The sequence below is a fragment of the Xiphophorus couchianus genome, chromosome 3, assembly GCF_001444195.1.
Source record: "Xiphophorus couchianus chromosome 3, X_couchianus-1.0, whole genome shotgun sequence".
In the NCBI taxonomy this organism is placed as follows: domain Eukaryota; kingdom Metazoa; phylum Chordata; class Actinopteri; order Cyprinodontiformes; family Poeciliidae; genus Xiphophorus; species Xiphophorus couchianus.
This window is the reverse complement of record NC_040230.1, coordinates 1348655-1369877: the sequence shown is the minus strand read 5'-3', so window position 1 is coordinate 1369877 and position 21223 is coordinate 1348655. Positions and strand designations below refer to the sequence as shown.

Genomic DNA, 21223 nt, shown 5'->3' with positions numbered 1-21223 from the left:
TAGAAAATAAATAAATATATGTATATATAATGTATAAGGAATAAGTAAAAAATGAAATAAGGCAGAATTATTTTACTAATAAAACATTTTAAATTTTCCAGTTGAACTTTTTCATCAATATTAATGAATGATTGACTCAAAACAAATTCCTCAGTTCTGTTGAAATTTGACTTATAATTTCATTTTGTCTCATTTCAAGTGTATGAAGATATTTGGACACTAAACAAAAACTCTTGGCAAGATTATGAGTTTTTGCAGTGCATACAGATTTCATAAATATTTCAAAAACTTTTGTTGAGCAGGTGAAAAAGAAAATATATTTTTAAAAATCACAAACTAATTTTTGCATTTTTAATGTAATGAATTTTGTGATCTGCCAGTTTTGGCAAAAACGTTTTCACATTTTAGTTTTGGTTATATGTAGTAATAATTGTATTTATATATATAATTTTCTCTGCATCTGCAGCTTTGGAGCCGCTTTCAGTGTTCATGATTAAATAACAGGAGTTGATTTGGACCGAGTCCTCTGCTGTCCTCTCCTGTCCTCTGCTGTCCTCCTGTCCTCTCCTGTCCTCCTGTCCTCTCCTGTCCTCCTCTGCCCTCTCCTGTCCTCCTGTCCTCCTCTGTCCTCTCCTGTCCTCTGCTGTCCTCCTGTCCTCTCCTGTCCTCCTGTCCTCTGCTGTCCTCCTGTCCTCTCCTGTCCTCTGCTGTCCTCCTGTCCTCCTGTCCTCTCCTGTCCTCCTGTCCTCTGCTGTCCTCCTGTCCTCTCCTGTCCTCTCCTGTCCTCTGCTGTCCTCCTGTCCTCTCCTGTCCTCTGCTGTCCTCTGCTGTCCTCTTGTCCTCTCCTGTCCTCCTGTCCTCTCCTGTCCTCCTGTCCTCTGCTGTCCTCTCCTGTCCTCCTGTCCTCTCCTGTCCTCTTGTCCTCTCCTGTCCTCCTGTCCTCTCCTGTCCTCCTGTCCTCCTGTCCTCTCCTGTCCTCCTGTCCTCTCCTGTCCTCTTGTCCTCTCCTGTCCTCTCCTGTCCTCCTGTCCTCTCCTGTCCTCTTGTCCTCTCCTGTCCTCTCCTGTCCTCCTGTCCTCCTGTCCTCCTGTCCTCTCCTGTCCTCCTGTCCTCTCCTGTCCTCTCCTGTCCCGCTCAGAGGTTTTCCTTCTTAATCTCTCCTTGTGGATCTTCACCTCGTGTCTCTTTCTCCTCGTCACGACTCCTGTCTGTGCACGACTGCGCCGCCGCACTTTTCCAGATGCAGTCTGTCCCTGCGCGTGCGCGTGTCTCTGTGGCTGTGTGTGCGCATGTGCGTGAGCAGAACGTGAGACACTTTGTTTACTCAGGTCTCCGGGGTCAGCCTTATCTCCTGCAGCCACTCACGCTGAGATTTCTGACTTTCTACAGCAACTCCTTCTGTGAGTGTGTGTGTGCGTGTGTGCGCGCGCACGAGCGTGTGTTTTACGGGCCATTGTTTTGTCAAATGGTTTTAAAAGATCCAGGGATTTTTTCTGCTCTTGGCCTCCACCTCATTAAAAAACGCTCTGATTTCAAACAGGCGCAGCTGAAACGTGTTAAAGGCATTCTCACACACACACACACACACACACACACACACACACACACACACACACACACCCACACACACACACACACACACACACACACACACACACACACACACACACCCACACACACACACACACACACACACACACACACCCACACACACACACACACACACACACACACACACACACACACACACACACACACACACTGAATGACATTTATTACCGGTAGAACAGAAGCTGCTGCAGGTCAAACTTCACATGATATCTGGAAAAAAGACACAAACCAGAATTATAATGTTCCTCCAGGCTTTTATTAAAATGCAGTAAAATAAAATTAAAGCACAGTTAAGGTGAACCTCACCATGCGTTTAAAGGTTTAATAATTGATTTCTTTTTGTTTACTAGTTTTCACAGAAAAAGTTTTGTGTTAAATCAAACAAACCTGTAATTTAACTCAGAAACATTGAATTCAGTTATTTGTTGTAACTTAAGTCAGAACTGGATTCTGATTTTAGGCTTTAATTTAACGGAGATTTGCTGCTTTGTCAATATTTATTTTAGGATGAGTTGGAGATTTTTGGAAAATAATTAAAAATAAATCAGACATAATCACGCTGGGACTTTACTTTGAAAAAAAGATTTTTCAAATCTTTTTTGAAAAATTTATCAGGTTAAATTTTTTAACCTGACAAAATAAAGGCTAAAAAAGAATTTAATCCGTTATTATTGATCTCAGATTTTTCAGATGTTTTCTGAACCAGAAAGAAATATTTAATACTTTTTAATCAGACTTGTTATTCATGAAAAACAAAATAATCCAGCTGTTCTCCAGGTTTTATTCTCTAAAGAGAATTAAAAACTCTTTCCTGCGTTTCATAATCTTTACGTCATGCAACAATATGAAGATATAAATGTAGGTTTAATAATATCCAATGAATTAAATCATCTCACTGAAAATCAAACTTCACTTTCTGTAATTATTAAATTCAATTTATGAACATAAACAAACCTGTAAACATCACAGCTTTAAAGTTGAAACAAAACTTCTTCCTGATAACGTAGAGATTCCAGAAACTCTTCAAACCGTCCGAGTTTCCATCCTTCATCCATCCTTCATCCTTCCTTCATCCGTCCTTCATCCTTCCTTCATCCATCCTTCATCCGTCCTTCATCCATCCTTCATCCTTCCTTCATCCGTCCTTCATCCTTCCTTCATCCATCCTTCATCCTTCCTTCATCCGTCCTTCATCCATCCTTCATCCATCCTTCATCCATCCTTCATCCTTCCTTCATCCGTCCTTCATCCTTCCTTCATCCATCCTTCATCCTTCCTTCATCCATCCTTCATCCGTCCTTCATCCTTCCTTCATCCATCCTTCATCCATCCTTCATCCTTCCTTCATCCGTCCTTCATCCTTCCTTCATCCGTCCTTCATCCTTCCTTCATCCATCCTTCATCCTTCCTTCATCCATCCTTCATCCTTCCTTCATCCTTCCTTCATCCGTCCTTCATCCTTCCTTCATCCGTCCTTCATCCTTCCTTCATCCATCCTTCATCCGTCCTTCATCCATCCTTCATCCTTCCTTCATCCGTCCTTCATCCTTCCTTCATCCATCCTTCATCCTTCCTTCATCCGTCCTTCATCCTTCCTTCATCCATCCTTCATCCGTCCTTCATCCTTCCTTCATCCATCCTTCATCCATCCTTCATCCTTCCTTCATCCGTCCTTCATCCTTCCTTCATCCGTCCTTCATCCTTCCTTCATCCATCCTTCATCCTTCCTTCATCCATCCTTCATCCGTCCTTCATCCTTCCTTCATCCTTCCTTCATCCATCCTTCATCCTTCCTTCATCCGTCCTTCATCCTTCCTTCATCCATCCTTCATCCTTCCTTCATCCTTCCTTCATCCATCCTTCATCCTTCCTTCATCCATCCTTCATCCTTCCTTCATCCGTCCTTCATCCATCCTTCATCCTTCCTTCATCCATCCTTCATCCTTCCTTCATCCATCCTTCATCCTTCCTTCATCCATCCTTCATCCATCCTTCATCCTTCCTTCATCCATCCTTCATCCATCCTTCATCCATCCTTCATCCTTCCTTCATCCATCCTTCATCCTTCCTTCATCCTTCCTTCATCCGTCCTTCATCCTTCCTTCATCCGTCCTTCATCCTTCCTTCATCCATCCTTCATCCATCCTTCATCCTTCCTTCATCCATCCTTCATCCTTCCTTCATCCGTCCTTCATTCATCCTTCATCCTTCCTTCATCCATCCTTCATCCTTCCTTCATCCATCCTTCATCCATCCTTCATCCTTCCTTCATCCATCCTTCATCCGTCCTTCATCCTTCCTTCATCCTTCCTTCATCCATCCTTCATCCTTCCTTCATCCGTCCTTCATCCTTCCTTCATCCGTCCTTCATCCTTCCTTCATCCATCCTTCATCCTTCCTTCATCCATCCTTCATCCGTCCTTCATCCTTCCTTCATCCATCCTTCATCCTTCCTTCATCCGTCCTTCATCCTTCCTTCATCCTTCCTTCATCCGTCCTTCATCCTTCCTTCATCCTTCCTTCATCCGTCCTTCATCCTTCCTTCATCCGTCCTTCATCCTTCCTTCATCATCCTTCATCCTTCCTTCATCCGTCCTTCATCCTTCCTTCATCCATCCTTCATCCTTCCTTCATCCGTCCTTCATCCTTCCTTCATCCATCCTTCATCCTTCCTTCATCCATCCTTCATCCTTCCTTCATCCATCCTTCATCCTTCCTTCATCCGTCCTTCATCCTTCCTTCATCCATCCTTCATCCTTCCTTCATCCGTCCTTCATCCTTCCTTCATCCATCCTTCATCCGTCCTTCATCCTTCCTTCATCCATCCTTCATCCTTCCTTCATCCATCCTTCATCCTTCCTTCATCCATCCTTCATCCTTCCTTCATCCGTCCTTCATCCTTCCTTCATCCGTCCTTCATCCTTCCTTCATCCATCCTTCATCCTTCCTTCATCCATCCTTCATCCGTCCTTCATCCTTCCTTCATCCATCCTTCATCCGTCCTTCATCCTTCCTTCATCCATCCTTCATCCTTCCTTCATCCGTCCTTCATCCTTCCTTCATCCTTCCTTCATCCGTCCTTCATCCTTCCTTCATCCTTCCTTCATCCGTCCTTCATCCTTCCTTCATCCGTCCTTCATCCTTCCTTCATCCTTCCTTCATCCATCCTTCATCCTTCCTTCATCCGTCCTTCATCCTTCCTTCATCCTTCCTTCATCCGTCCTTCATCCTTCCTTCATCCATCCTTCATCCTTCCTTCATCCGTCCTTCATCCTTCCTTCATCCATCCTTCATCCATCCTTCATCCTTCCTTCATCCATCCTTCATCCTTCCTTCATCCATCCTTCATCCTTCCTTCATCCGTCCTTCATCCTTCCTTCATCCATCCTTCATCCTTCCTTCATCCGTCCTTCATCCTTCCTTCATCCTTCCTTCATCCGTCCTTCATCCTTCCTTCATCCTTCCTTCATCCGTCCTTCATCCTTCCTTCATCCGTCCTTCATCCTTCCTTCATCCATCCTTCATCCTTCCTTCATCCGTCCTTCATCCTTCCTTCATCCATCCTTCATCCTTCCTTCATCCGTCCTTCATCCTTCCTTCATCCATCCTTCATCCTTCCTTCATCCGTCCTTCATCCTTCCTTCATCCATCCTTCATCAACAAATAAAGTTTTACTCTCTGATGCGTCCTGTATGTGGTTTATTTTACGTAGAGTATAAAATGTTGAAGCCCAGCCACAGAGCCATGTGGAACGCCACAGGAGACCTTCAGTGATCACCTCATGTGATTACAGGTGATCACTGAAGGTCTCCTGTAATCGTCTCAACTGTTTGGTATCTAATATGTTACATGTTCATTTTTTTAATAATATCTCCAGCTTTTTTCTTTTGTTATTAAACAGTAAATTTTCTTTCATTCTCTATTTTTTAACCCTGGAGTTGAAGTATTTTACATCTTCAGATTGGAGATGATCAAATATAATCTTAAAAGTTTAAAATGTCTCTTTAGTTAGCAGAAGCTATAAATCAGACACCGACTTCGGCCATGTTTCCCTCCTCACTATATTAATCACATTCATGATGAATGAAGCTGCAAACAACCAGAAAAATGGAAACCAGTTACAGAAAACTCGTTTGTTTCTCCAAATGTTTTGCCTCCTTCAGACATGATGACGCGCTGAGCCACGTCACCTATCTGAAAAATGAGCGATAAAAAATAAGTTTATGGATGATCAGTTTCTGTTGCTGCTCTTATTTCGCCGCCCTGTCAGCTTCACTCTTCAATGAAAGAAAAGTTTTCTTCTAAACTTTAATATTTCTAAATGTTGAGACTGAATTATAAAAATCCAAAGCTGTAATGATTTAATATTTTTCATTTCCCGCGCTTCTTCTTCCCATTAAATAAATAATGAAACATTGAATCACGTCATAAACAGTTTATCTGCGGTTTGTTTGCGGATCTTTTATGAATGAATGTTGGTTCATGTGGGGGGGGGGGGGGGGGGGGGGGGGGGGGGGTCTGACGTAAACAGACCTCGGATCCGCAGGTCACGACGCACCGCGGACCCGCGCCCCGCCCCCGCGCCGCTGAGCCTTTATAACCGCCCGGAGCCCACCGACCACCAGGCTGAGCTCCGCTTCCACCGCCGCTGGGAGCCGCTTCTGGGAACGTTTTGGGAACCTGGAGCCACGGAGGGGAACGACGTCAAACTAAAGGTTCGTTCTGCTCTTCATTCCCGTCAAATCCTGGTTCCCGAGTCCAAACGGAACATTTTCAGATTCAGGCCGAATCATTAGATCCGTTTGTGACTGAAGCTGTTTGTGCAGAAAGGAGAGATGGAGGTTTGTCACACTGGATTCTACACTGAGGACTTCAGCAGGCAGGAAGTGCCTGCAGGCTTCGACTTTGCGTCTTATGGTGAGTTCAGGTTCTGCTGGTTCCTCTCTGACCCAAAGGAGGAGGAGGAGGAGGAAGGCTCTGCATGTTTATCTGAGGTGTTTCCTCTGAGCTGAGCAGCTGAAGGACGCAGGAAGTGCTGCAGACTGTGTCATCACGTCTGTCAGACGGCCTCATCCAGACCCTGACCCGGACCGGGCCGGGCCGGGTGGTCAGGCTGAAGACTCGCTCCGTCTGTCGTCCCTAATCCTTTCCTCCAGATTTCCTCCTCCAACAGATTTAGAGTCCTGCCTCCTCTTCCTCCTCCTCCCATCCCTCCATCACTGCGCTGTCACTCCCTCCGCTGGCGTTTCCTCCCCTCCCTGCTCAGCTTCCTCCCTGCTGCGTCTCCATCCATTCATGTCATCAACACTCAGAGATTCACTCGTTTCCTGCTGCTGATGAGAGCCGAGCAGGGAAACAGCTAAAGGCTGCTACATTCACTCAGTTATTATAGTAACTGTATAAAGTTAGAAATAAAGACTCAGCAGAGAGAATTTAAAACATTGTTGAACTCATGAAGATGGTTCTGATCTGGACTGGAAGCCGGATCAGAACCAGGAGTTTGAGTGATGCTTTTCAGATGTTTCTGGTTCTTTCAGCTCCAGCTGAAATGTTTGCAGCTTCATTTCATTTATTAAAATCTGAAACTAAATTGTCAAATTTTTCTGAAATGCAAAATCAATCAGCCTTTGATCGGCTCTGACCTGCAGGGAGAAGTTTTATTAATGTTTGCTGCATTTTCTTTCTTTTACGGTCAACATTTTGTCATTTAACCGTGTGTGTGTGTGTGTGTGTGTGTGTGTGTGTGTGTGTGACCTCCAGACTGTCCAGGTGAAGACCCGTCCCTCCTGTTGGACAGTAAAGCCTTCGGGTCGCAGCAATACTACCCAGAACCGCCTAAAGCTCCAAACCTTTACCACCACAGCAAAGGTAAAACCTCCAGACGCGTCCAGCTAACGCGCCGCTCTGCTCCGGGTCTGAATGTTCTGATGGGACCGTGTTCCTCAGCAGGTACCGCCGATACCGGACTCTTGAACCTGGACTCACACCAGGACTTTACCTGGCTGTACCCGGACGGTGAGGCCGGACCGCAGAGCGCTGACTGGCTGCCTCTGAGGTTTGTTTGGATGTCTGACCGTCTCCTTCATCCCCAGAAGGTTTGACTCTGGACCAGAACCAAACTGGGTACCAGGAGGCCCTGCAGACCTACCAGAACCTGCCTCAGGCCGGACCGTTCAGCCCGGGCCTGGACGGCAGCCACAGCCCGTTTCTGACCCGGAAAGGATCCAACCCGTTCCAGAGTGAGACCCTCAGCCCAGCAGCGCTGCTCCGGGCCTGGGGAAAGTTACACTGTAAAAAACAATTTATTGATCCTGTCAGGTCATTTTACAGTCATATTTTCACCATGATATTCATACATTTATAAATGTCCAAACTAAATATTTCATTCACATAGATTTAGATTTAGTTTCAGACTGAATATTTAAATATTCACATTGTGATATTTAATCTGGAACTCTGACATTTATAAATATGACTGTAAAATGATCTGACAGGATAAATAAAATACTTCTGTGTTTTTACAGTGTAACTTTTCAGACACATTCCCGGTTTTCCCGTTTAACTCCGGATCTTTCCGTTTCTCCAGATAAAAGCGATCAGAGTTTCTACGACTCAGACGGACACAGACAGATTTCTTCCTTCTGGCCTGAATATTCACCTCCCAGCTTCACCTCCACCCCGCTTCACCCTCCTCTTCCTCCTCCTCCTCCTCCTCCTCCTCCTCCTCCTCCGTCCTGCCCCTCGAACCCCAGCACTCAGCCTGCAGAGCACTACTGCCCCCGTGTGGCCAAGCGCAAGAACACACACCTGCAGAGGCCAGAGAGGGAGGGGCAGGTAACGGGAATGTCAGCGTATCCAGGTCTGAAGAATCAGAACCGGAAAGATTTCAGGTGAAGAGATGAAACGTTAAAGTTTCTTCCGGGTTCTCCAGGTTCTGGTCCCATCCAGCTGTGGCAGTTTCTACTGGAGCTTCTTCTGGACTCCGCCTGCAGGACCTTCATCTCCTGGACCGGAGACGGATGGGAGTTTAAGATGTCTGATCCCACCGAGGTGAGGAACAGTCCAGGTTCTGGTTCTGGTTCTGGTTCTGGAACCAGAAAAGTGGATTTTGATTAAAATCTCATCAGCTAATGTTTCAGTAGGAGAGCAAAGATTGATAAATATTTTTAAATGTGTTATTCATTAATAATTATTGTTAGTTATTTGTTTTTGACTGGCAAAATACAACTTATTGATTAAATATTGATGGATAAAAAGCCTCTGGTGAAAAATGACACATCAGGTTTCAGACGAAAGGATTTCAAAAACTGAAAAAAAAAACTGGGTAAAAATGTTGAATAATTAGTTAAAACATTAAATAAATATAAAAAAAAGAACAAATCAGAGCTGAAAATATTCAGCTGAAACATTCCTCAAACCCAGACTTAACTTTTGCTTCTCCATCTATTTCTCATTATTATGATTTATGGAGATAATTAATCATGAAAAGAGTCATTTATATTTTCATGAACTGTTTTCAGTCATAGTTCTGATCTCCACTTGGATCAGTTAAAAACTAGTAAAATATGAGTTCTGATCAAAATGAAATGATTAAAATGATCCTCTGATCTAAATCTGCCACATTTACATAATATTTATATAATCACGTCGCCTCTTTTAAAGGAACTAAAATAAAGAGCTGAAGGTCTTTGTTTCTGTGAATCATCAGCTGCCATGAAACCACATTTTAAATCCACGATTCTCTTTCACTCTGCAAACATCAGATTTAAAAAACCGCGACTGCAGAAAGAAGAAACTCATCAAAGCTTCACAACAAGCTGAAATAACTGAACAGTAAAAAGAACTTCTGAGGAAAATCTGCAGGTTCAGGATGGAAACGTTTCAAACTGCCAAAACTTTCACCGTTTTATTACCTCTATGTTTAAACACAGTTGAAGATATTTAGTTAGGAGCCTCTCTGATATTTAATGTGATGTTTGCTTGATTTGATTCAGAGCTAACATCTGTCCTGACCTTTGACCTGGTCTGAGCAGCTGTTTGTCTCTACATCAGATTCTCCAGACTAACAAATTCATCCCAGTTCAAATCAACATTTTCTGCTCAGAACAACAAAAATCTCAGCAGGAACCATTTGGTGTTGATGCTACATTAGTTTATTTAATACGTTTATATTCCCTTTGAGAAGTTAAAATATCCAGTTAGCAGTGATGAGACTGAATTATTAAAGTGCATCATCAGCCCAGATCTGGGAACCTTTGGATTTGAAGTCCAGGATTTTCTCTGGATTTTCAACAGGCTGACCCGTTTAAGGCGAAGTTGTATTTCAGATTCGGTAACATTTTCATGTTCATAATTCATCCTAATTCTTTGGTTTCTCCTTCCTGCAGGTGGCCAAGCGCTGGGGTCAGTGCAAGAACAAGCCAAAGATGAACTATGAGAAGCTGAGCCGCGGCCTGCGCTACTACTACCACAAAAACATCATCCACAAGACGGCGGGCAAACGCTACGTCTACCGCTTCGTCTGCGACATGCAGGGCATGCTGGGAAAGACGGCGCAGGAGGTCCTGAGCAGCCTGAGCGTCTCACCCACAAACACAGAGACGTGGCCGGCCTCCGGGGGGGCGGCGGCGGCCGAGCCCAGCGGCGGGCCCTGGTGAGGGCCGGGTCCAGCCGGGTCCAGCCGGGTCGGGAACTCTGCCAGAACCAGAACATCCTCAGAGGATGAACCTGATTCAGGAAATGTAGAGATGCTGCAACCAGCAAAAACACAAAGCAAAAAAACTTTGTTTCATGTAAAATGTTTGGAACCTCCAGACCAGAGAAGCACTACGAAATTTCACCTGATGCTCAGAGGACAAGAGTAAATATTGTTAATAACACGATCTTGTAGAGTTTTGTGCATTTATATTATTATTATTATTATTATTTTTTATACAAAACTCATTTCTACCTCCTTTGCTACAGAGAAGAACAACCTGGTGTTTCGTTCAGACACCTGGAGAAAATAGTTTCATCGGTTTCTGATGAATATTTGTGTAAATAAACTATTTCAGATGAAAACTGTGTTGAGACTTGTTATATTTTTGAACCAGTAGGTGTCGCTGTTGGCTGATTCTTCCTGAATTTATTAGTTTGGGTAAGTGATAAAATGGCTGTGAATTTTTCACTGAAACATTTGCCATGTGTAGAGAATATCAGCTATCAGAGAATATTCTGGTAATTTGTTCTGAATTGTGGATTTTTTAATAAATTTATGAAATTTCAGTTTGTCATAAAATGAGCTGAAAAAACATCAAAACTTTAGACATTATAAACTGTTATCTTGTTTCACATTTTGACATGAACAAATATTTGTTTGTTTATGAATTATTTAGATTTTACTGGTTTCTGCTGCTGGTGTGTTTTTTATGAGCTCATTGGAAAACCTGCTGGTTCCAGGAATCACCTGGCCGGGCTTCAGGGGGAGGAGCTGCTCCTTCATGGAAAGGGAGGGGTCAAACAACATTTTCCCATTGCATTTGAATGCATCACTTTAAGGAGTGGAAAGGTGTCAGCAGTTTCTTTAAGAGCAGCGCCTGTTGCAGCAACCCCAGCACCTCCACATCATCTCAGTGAGAAATGGCTCCAAAAAAGCCCAAAAAGGTTCTAGCAAATATCTTGGAGAACCTGTCAGAGAGGAACTTTAAGAAGTTCTGCTCAGAACTTCTGGACCGGGATAAACGTGTCAAGAGGAGCCAGGTGGAGAGAAAAGACTTCTTGGAAGTTGCAGAGGTGATAATTGAGAAATACGCAGATGAAGCTCTGAAGGTGGCCGAGGAACTCCTGCAACAGATCGACTGCGAACAGGCAGCACACGACCTGGGTGAATACGGCCACACTATCCGGATCCATTCATCCTGCAACTCATGTCTGCAGGGATCTTCAGCACAATTTCAATGTTTCTTCTCTTTGTTTTGTTTTCTCTGGTTGAACTGATTTCACAGAGTAAAAATTAAACCAGTTCATCTCCTTTACTTTTAAAGTAACGACTACAGAAAACATTGCAGTTATGCTGAATCGGTTCTGATCCAAACTGCAGCTCAGGATTTGTGTGCTGCCTCCTGAAATAAGACCTAGCTATAACAGAAGATTTTTATACAGACATAAATGTAAAATATTATATTTAAATAGAATATAATTAGGTACAATAATACATGTAGCTTTTGTTCTGATTGTTTCCAAAATATTTTAACTAACAATCAGAACAAAAGCTAAAAGCTTCATGTCTGAATCGACCCACATGTTTAAACCAGCAGATCCTCCTGTTTTTATTTAAAAACCACATCTGTGTTTCTATCCTGTCATAATGGTCACACTGTCTTCTTCTATGTTGTCAACCTGCAGAAATGGGTCAAAATGTGTGAATTTGTTTTAAGTTGTATTTGTATGTGTTGCAGCTGAAGAGGCTAAAGAGGCAGGTTTATACTGGGCAGATGATTCCCCCACTGGTGAGTTTTTCTTTTAAACATCAGTAACAAAATCTCAGACATTCTGAGGTTGTAAAAATCTAATTTAAGATAAAAAACCATTATTGTGACATACAGTTTTAAAACAACAGTTTTAAAAAAAAATCTCTCCTCTGAAAGTTAAAGTATTATTTCAGTAATTGGGTAAGCTATTGATTATTAATAAATACTGATATATTCTTCCTTAACGGCAGCATTAATATTGGATATTCCCCAAAAATCAATGAAAACCCAAACAAATCTGGTGAAAATAGGATGAATGTTGAGCTGATAGCACAGAGATTCATCAGCAGCTAGTCAGAGCGTCGCACAACGTAAATCCGTCCGGAACAAATGGCTCTAAATAATAAAACATAATTTAATGAAGCTTTGAGGTACATAAGTTGCCTCAAGGAATTTTAATAATCGACATACTTGAATAATTTGATGAGTCGTTACCGCCCTAAAGTCAACTGTCATTCTTCTTTTCCTTTCCTGCTCAGAGTCAATCTAAATGCTCTGCTGGTCTACAAGGCTTCAGTCATTCTCCCATCGCCAAGATGTTCTTTCCCCGTACATCACCCAGGACCTCCAGGTCCATTTATTAGTTCTCTGGAGGACGGGTCCACAAAGCAGGACCTAATCCACCTGAGTGTATCTGCTGAAGGAAAGAAGAGACATTTATAAAACTGCGATCAATCCCTCAGTCCCTTAAACTACCAAGATGAACCATGCAGGAAAACCAATCAGCAAGTCATGCAGGCAGATTGAGCGATCTTAAAAATGTAAGACAGACCGGTAAAATGTTCAGCTGCAGATGTTTACGTGCAGCGCAGAGGCTTTTAAAATACAAATAGTCCACGGATTTAACAAGGAATGGTAAAATTAGAAACAAACTTCAGTGTCATCTGCAAACAAGCATAATCTCCTACAACCTGCACAGCAAAAAACTAAACAAAAATGAACAATGACAGTTGAGAAAACCTATGAATTTATTTAATCATTCAACAGAGTGGAGAAGGACAATATCTTTTTGTTTTCTTCTCATCAAACAAAATCCATATTTTTTTCCTTTTCCTTTTGGGGCTTAAAGAGGCTTAGAAACATTTCAACAAACGTTTCACCAGCGTGCCACTGAGTGTTGTCAAGGAAACCCGAGATCCTCCCACTTCTCCATGCTGGAGGTTTTAGTTTAACAGTAACAATAAATAAAGTTATCTTTAAATTTAATCACACAAGTGACATCAGGACCCAACAGTAGAATTAAACTTCAATAAAATCAATCTGGTTGTGTGTTGTTTTTGTCTCCTGTGAACTTTGCTTTAATTCTATTTTTTGTTTCTATCTAATCATAATAAATTATAGTCAGTCAGAGAGAGTCATGAAACAGGAAGAGCAGGTTTCCTGGAAAAGAGGAAGCAAGTTTCCAGCCTGCAGATTTATAAAAATAAATGAGACTATTCCTTAGTTTAAAGCATGAAAGTTTTAAAGAATAAAATCTAAACATTTTGAGTAATTTGATAAGATTCAAAGTAAAATACTTATATTAATATTGGTTTACTTATAATAATACTTACACTTACACTTGTGGAAATACAAGTAAAACAAGTAACTGTAACTTTGGTATCAAATAATTAGAATCATGGATTATTTCTGGTTTCTTTTCAGAAGAACATCTGAAATAACTCACTTTATGATTATAATAATAGTAATAAGTTATGGTTGTCATAATATTATAAATGAATGCTAAATCAGAGAAGCTAAAGAAGTTATAAATGTGATTTTGACATTGAACTTGAGATGGTGTAAAATGCTTAACTGTAATTAAACATCACTGATATGTTGGAGGTAGATGGTAGGTGAAAGGTGAAAGGTTAGAGGGAAAAGAGGAACTAACAGGAGAGCAGAGATGATCAACGCCTTACTTGGAAACAGATGGTTGAACAACTTGAACTGTTGGGAAGAAAGATTGTGCAGGCAACGAATGTAGGAGGACCGTAGAGCAACCCTGAGACATCAGCACAGACATCAGGACATAATGTCTCTAAGACAGTGATGGATATGAGATCATCTGTCTGAGCAGACAGCCAATGAAACAAGCACAGCATCAGTGCTAGCCAATGCAAACGCACCAAAAGGTGAATAAACCCTATAAAAGGTGAGTTAAAGAGGAACCTTTGGTTGGATCCTCCAGGCAGCTTCGAGCCAAGAACAAGATGGACAAAGAACTCTGCAGCTGAAGAAGAGCCGGGGCCACAGAGCCGAAGACTGTCCTGCTCATGGGGACCAACCCGTCTGGCCCACAATCTGTGGCTTCACATCACACTTCTCTCATCGGCTGGGTTCAGACCCCAAAGACAAAGATGAAGACAAAGAAGAAGAACTGGTGCCTTCCTTCCATGAGGTCAGCTCGTCTACATCTCAACGGACCAGAAAGATCTTGAGACAAGATGAAGGGAAATTCAGAGCCGCAAGACAAGAAGCTGAGGAACGCTACACACAGGAAGAAGTCACCCTAAGATCCAAGACCTGCTGCTCCAAGTCAGTACTCTTCCTGCCAGCACCAAGTCCTGTGTGACCTCACCGTCCATGCAGAGACAGAAGCTCATCAGACCTACAGAGATCCTGCCTTCATCGATCAACTTCCTCCTCCTGCTGCAGCACCTTCATCATCATCAGGCCAGTTCTGGGGTCCAAAACGCCAAACTCTGTCCGTCTCTCTCAAAGGTTCCCTCTTTAGTTCTCAGTGTCAGCAGTAGGGAAAGATAGACTAGATGATTTGATTATTTCTGCTGTACTGAGCCTGGCAAAACTGTCTTACTAATAAAATATGAAGCATAAAATCTAAAAGATGTTGTGGACATTCAGTTAATGAGTCGCCTCAAAGTTCTTTGATGGTTGTGAAACAGCTCTGATGTTTGATTCTGGAGAGGAAAAGATGGAAAATGTTTTATCATTTGCTTTTAGCCCAAAACTAAATGTGAAACATCATCCTTGGGACTCACTGAGTCACTAAAACCAACCTGGTTCAGTAACAAGAGCAAGTTGTAATAAAGAGAAGGAGCGTTAACAGGTGTTAACAGGTGAGCTCTGTGAAACTAGTTGGCTGCAGGCTGCTCAGTCTGGATAATTCACAGGGGGAAGAAGGGAGGGACGCCTGGATGGAGGCCGTCAGGAACCAGGCGAGTCGTTCTGGACACCAGCTTTAAACAGAGTTTATCCAGTTCTGGATAAATCCCAGCAGATTTAGGAAACTCAATTCACCCGTTAGACGGAGAGCTGGCAGCATCTCCTCTCTCAGAGGGGGCAGGGTGCAGCAACAACACCCTGTTGTTACATGCATCTAGATAATGCATTCATAAATATGCTCTAAAAAATGTAACCTGAACTTTTCTTTCTTTTCTCCACCAGTCGCTACTGTGAAAGACTTTTGGATGTCCAAAAAGGGGGATCCAGAGGTCAGTCATTTCTTATCCTGAGTGAAATATACTTATTTTGGTAAAGAAAAATGTACACATAAAAACACTGGAGGTATAATAATTTGTTATTTTGGATGTATTACCAATCTATATATATTTATGTAAATAATGTAAATCTTTATTTGATTTTTGTGCATCTTTTTCTCACTGTAATGTTAATTTTACTTTAACTTGATACCAGGTTCCAGTTCAGCTGTTTCTTTTTAAGTCAACAGTTAATTCTTAGTTTCTTTTTTCTCTGTTTATCTGTCAGGTTTATCCTGTGACTGAGGATAACTACAGGAACCGAGTAGCTCTGATGATCACTAACATCAAGTTTTCTGATGAGAAACTGAACAGAGATGGAGCAGAGAAAGACGAGGAGAACATGGAGAAACTTCTCAAAAGTCTGGGATATGAGGTGGTAAAACACCGAAACCTCACTGGAAAGGTACTTTATTCTAAATGGGAGAATAATTCAAACTGGTTCTTGTCTGGTTGATAAACAAATGTAATAACTGGTTACATGATTTCATGTCTTCCTTCAGGGGATTGATGATGCGTTAAAAAGCTTCGCTAAACTTGACAAACTGAAGCGGACCGACAGCGTGTTTGTGGTTATTATGTCTCATGGCAAACTGGGGAAAATTCTTGGGATTGACTACAAAGAGGACAACCAAGATGATTTTGCAGTCGACAAAATTTTCAAATGCTTGAACTCCCACGGCTGTCAGGCGCTAATAAACAAACCAAAGGTCGTCATCTTACAGGCCTGCAGAGGAGGTGGCTTAGATCTACAGATCAACTAAAACTCACTGAGACGTCGTGTAAGGGTCTTTCCTTACCTGAGTGTCATTTTTAACTTTCAGGAAGAAGTGGAGTCACAACTTGGGTCCATGACGGGGAAAGCACCGGGCCGCCTGCTCCACCACCTGAGGACCAGGAACCAAACCTGGATCAGTCTGTGCACGTAGAAAAAGACTTTGTTTCTCTTCTCGCCAGCACTCCTGGTGGGTTCAGAGTCCAACTTTAGAGAAACTTACTCTCATTCTTGTAGCTTCATGACTTTTTCATGTCTGTTTGTCTTCCTACAGACAACAAGGCGTTCAGAGAGTCAAAAAATGGATCTATCCTCATCCAGAACATCATGGAGGTTTTCACTCCAGAATCATATCAGAAACACATTATTGATCTTTTCACCAAGGTACCAAAAAGCTCTGATTTCTGAAATCAACTTTCAATTAATTTTGTGACAGTTTTGAATTTTTCCCCATTAATTTACTGCAGATTATATAAAGATTAGGATTCAATTATAGCAATGGATGAATGGAGCATTTTGGAACAGTGGCTCAGAAAAACAAATATTTTTTTATTTCCTTTCCTCCATTTTTACTGGTTGTGGATATATGATTCTGTGTCTTTCCTCTGTCTTTTTTAGCTGCTTGCATGCACACACACACACACACACCCACACACACACACCCACACACACACCCACACACCCCTACACACACACACATCTACACACACACCCCTACACACACACACCTACACACCCCTACACACACACACCTACACACACACACCTACACACCCCTACACACACACACCTACACACACCCCCCCACACACACACACCTACACACACACACCTACACAGTGGGGGAAGGAAATGATAACCTGGATGCACCAAAGGAGTTGAATCTTAATGTTCGGGGAAACTCTGTGCTTGTTCCACCCGGACTCTTATTTTTTTTTTATTTTTTGGGGAAGGATCATCTCGAATAACCAATAAAATAAAGAAACAAAATAAATAAAGCCAGATAAGTGATAACAATGTCTAGAAACAGCAGAGAAATATTTTACCGGTACAGATTGAGTCCTGAAGGAAACAATCAGAGTTTCCCAGGACATTAAGATTCAACTCCTTCTGGGCATCCAGGTGATCTGAGGTTGTTCACCTGTCAACTCACTCTACTGTGCATCCAGTCATATTAACACATTATTTTCTGTATTTGGCTGTTTTTTTGTTTCTTTAACGATGGAAAATTTTAAATCCCTTCCATCATTTTGACAGGTTATAATGCGCAGACATTATAAACTTTACACAGTTCATCGCTGAGGCAACTAAACTCAGTCAATAAAAAAACATCCTTTCTGAATATCATCTCATTTACTCTGAACTAAATGCGTCTTTGTGACCGGAGCTGAAAGCGTGTTGAAGAGTTACGGACCGGACGCTTTGGAGCGTCTGGCTCAGAAGTGCATTTCAAACCTTTGGTTCAAACGGTGGTTTAATTCCCGTCTCCACTACATAACAAACAGAGAAAACTAAAGAGAATGCAATGTTGTGTTAATCCATTTATAGTCTAAACAGAGGAGCCATCAGTTTATCTTGAGGAAGTAAATAAAGGTGCAGAGGACTATAAAAAGCACAGAACTCTGGACAACTATTCCCAGTAAGTTCAAGATTTGAACTGAACTCACCCTGCGGTTTCAACAAATGGAGCTGGAAGCGTGATGCTCAGGAGGAGCGCGGCAGATGTCACGGTCGGACATCTGTAGGTTTCGGGGAAGCGAAACCACTCAAAAAAACATCTTTGTAAACGGTCACGCCCCGAACCACGTGCAGGTCAGGACGTGCGCGGACCTGTGAGGCTCCAAGGGTTCAATTGATCCCGTCTCTCAGTACCGCAGGAAGATGAACAAAAGCTAAAAACCGGAGAAGTTGCACTGCTTGCTCAAACGGTGGACCAAAGCAGTAAAATAACACGCCGGGTTTAATTCAGACTCTAATTAAAGGGGTTGGATCAGACAGATCCAACTGGACTGACAGCTCAGATTTAAATGTGGTTTCTCTGACCAGTGTGCGTTTTTAAAAAGTGTTTTATTTTTCTCTCGCTGTCCAACCCGTGACATTGTGCCTCCTGAGCATCACGCAAAACCATGGGAGGTGAAACCCGAACCAGGTCCAGATAGTTAAGTTTCCCTGGCGCTCTCAGCCATTCTGCTTCCCGCTTGCTTTGCTGTTTGTAGACCACAGATTTCTATCACAAGCCAAATTCCTATTGTTTCTACCATAAACCATATTTACTGCACATTCCTATAATTAATCTGTAATGAAGATTACTGATTGTTGCTGATTTATTCAGGAAACCTTAGCTAATTGTTCACGCTGTTTCTACTCCACAGGTCCAGGACCTTGTTTCAAAATGTGGTGACGACAAAAAGAAACAGATGCCAGTTATTGACAGAATGACGCTGAACAAGCAGTTTTTCCTCTATCCTGGCCTCCTGGACAGCAGCCACTAATATGGCATGTTTTAGTGTGAGAGGAAGCAGCACGTCTTGCTCTGTCAGATTCTGTAAGTTAATGTGACAAGTTTCCCAGAGGCCTTTTGAGACGAGAGATTCTGAATGTAAACTTCATAAAGATATCAAATTCTGACAAAAAATGAAGACATGGTCAGCTGAATGTTAGCAACTTAAACTACAAAGTTTCAAAGTTTTCCAAAACCTGCTGATCTGTTAACTAATTCTGTTCATTTACGTTACTTTACATTAACTTCACCTCCAGCACCGACTGTCACCAGGCAGGTGAGCAGAGAAATTAACCAGCTGCAAATATTCATTTCTAAAAGTTTTCAGCTCTTTTTCAAGGCTGAGTTTCTGCCTTGTCAGTCTTTGTCATGGAGTCGTTTGTAAAAATAAAAAAAAAGAAGAGAAACAAAGAATATAATTTGATTATAGTGAAACCACAAGCATGATTTTCATTGAAATATATACGCAATTTTTATTTGAATTCACTTTGACAAGAAATCTACATCACACCATCATTGTGTTCAGAGGCTTCAGTGAATGATTGTAGACACTGATCTGTATTAATGACATTAAACAAAAGACCAGGGCAAAAGTAATGATAAAAATAACTTTATTCTCCATCTATGTACACAAGAGACATTATGAGTAAAACTTCAATTTGACCAATTTAAATGGCACATAGTTTTAAATCAGTGGGTGTTGAATTATCATGATTTCTGGGGTTTTTGGTTTGTTATTCATGGTTCAAAGTTTTGCATTATTAGTTTTTGGGTTTGTGTGAATTATTCTGCGGTTCCCCTTCCTGAATAGTTTCTGTTGTTTCTGCTAGTTTGTTTCATTCTAGTTTAAGTCTTTTCATATTAGGCATTCACAATAAAAGAATTTAAAAGAAAATGTCTGATTTATGAATTGTTTTGGTTGGTTTGATTTGTGTTAAACTCCTTTCAGGCAGCAAAACTAAAACCACCAGAAATGTGGGATCCAGACAGGATCCAAAAAGGAGCTCTGAATATTTTTATATGTACATTTCAAAATGACTTTGTTACAGTTTCACAGCAAGACATGATTCCAACCATCAGTCGGAGGGAGAGTCTCTCCTGGTCTGAGCCAACAGCTTTTAAATCATCAGGGCTAATTCAGGGGAGGAGACACCTCTGACATTTACAGGTAGAAAATATACACATGTAAGCAACTATACTTCTAGAACAACATTTACATAATTAATATTAACTTTGACAACTTCAAACTAAAGCTAAAACACTATCTGGGCCCAAACCAAGACGTCTCCCTTCCCTCTCACACAACGTGGAAACACCAGGTCCCTGTCAGCGCTGCTCATGGGTGCGTTTCCATGGCAACACATGACCAGGTGACCTCAAAGCGAAGGAGAGAATGACTAAAACAAAATATTAAATAGATCAGGTTTAAACTTCCCCCCACAAGTGAAGATTCTGGAAGAGCGAGTTAAATTGGTAAATACATTTAAGGTAAAGTATTTTTGTTTATGTAGCTCATTTTCAGCAACAAGGCAAAGTGCTTTACATGAATTAGAAGGAAAAACAAAATAAAACCAGAAAAAATAAAACTAAATGATGTTTCTGACTGTGTGATTCTAGTTCAGTTACTTTTAGTAAGTATAAAACTAAACTTATAATTACACTTACAGGCCTATATATGCTCTCACACAAACACTACCAAACTCTCATCCAACTCTTTTACATTTACTAATTAACTCTCTCAGGTACAGCATTACAAAACAAAAACAGCTGAAAGAAATAAATATAAATATTTACTTAAATATTTTATCTAAAAAAGCGTAAGGAAACTTCATTATGTATTCATTTTCAAATTATTTTATCCTTCAACAAACGTCATTTTTAAGTTTCATTTTTGAGTTTATTGTATTTTTAAATTAAATTGATTTACTTTAAATGTCCACAAAAATAATATACAACCATTATCTCCAGTTATGTAGCTCCATAATTTTGATTATGTGATAGTAAATGATAATTCATTCTGTCATTCATTCATAAGAATGAATGAATAAATATGGGAATATCAGTAAATATAGGAGGGTTTATTGTGAAAAGAATAGTGGTCTAATAATCAGGTTATAATCAGGTTATAATGGTTATAATCAGGTTATAATGGTTTTAATGGTTATAATGGTTTTAATGGTGCAGACAGTGGTGGTTTCTGACATGAGCCGTATCTTTTCAGGGACGGCAGGAGACCTCAGTGGATTGTGGCACAGAGGTGAAAGCAAAGCAGAACAAAGAGTTTGAAATGATAATGATTAAAGTTATTTCAGCTCTAAGTATTTAATATCTAGGTGTTTTTAAGAGAATG

The 21223-nt window shown here is 41.3% G+C and overlaps 2 protein-coding genes across 4 annotated transcripts; both read left to right on the top strand.

The window, feature by feature from the left end:
• The first annotated feature begins 6171 nt into the window (after positions 1 to 6171).
• Positions 6172 to 10665, top strand: etsrp (ETS1-related protein). 2 transcript variants are annotated; one of them, XM_028008814.1, is made up of 8 exons: positions 6172 to 6326; positions 6438 to 6528; positions 7372 to 7479; positions 7561 to 7626; positions 7704 to 7850; positions 8198 to 8470; positions 8543 to 8661; positions 9999 to 10665. In XM_028008814.1, exons 2-8 carry the CDS (start codon positions 6447 to 6449, stop codon positions 10266 to 10268), a joined length of 1065 nt encoding a protein of 354 aa, XP_027864615.1. In that variant the 5' UTR covers positions 6172 to 6326; positions 6438 to 6446; the 3' UTR covers positions 10269 to 10665. The 2 variants fall into 2 exon arrangements, with proteins under 2 accessions (XP_027864615.1, XP_027864605.1); XM_028008804.1 differs by having other exon boundaries at positions 7558 to 7626.
• A 482-nt stretch (positions 10666 to 11147) lies between these two features.
• LOC114142065 (caspase-1-like) lies at positions 11148 to 19768 on the top strand. Of its 2 annotated transcripts, XM_028013116.1 has the most exons (9): positions 11148 to 11473; positions 12048 to 12098; positions 15233 to 15277; positions 15507 to 15553; positions 15828 to 16004; positions 16102 to 16336; positions 16423 to 16563; positions 16648 to 16757; positions 18746 to 19768. In XM_028013116.1, the coding sequence occupies exons 1-9, from the start codon at positions 11230 to 11232 to the stop codon at positions 18863 to 18865; spliced, it is 1170 nt and encodes a 389-aa protein (XP_027868917.1). In that variant the 5' UTR covers positions 11148 to 11229; the 3' UTR covers positions 18866 to 19768. The 2 variants fall into 2 exon arrangements, with proteins under 2 accessions (XP_027868917.1, XP_027868918.1); XM_028013117.1 differs by lacking the exon at positions 15233 to 15277.
• Positions 19769 to 21223: the final 1455 nt, after the last annotated feature.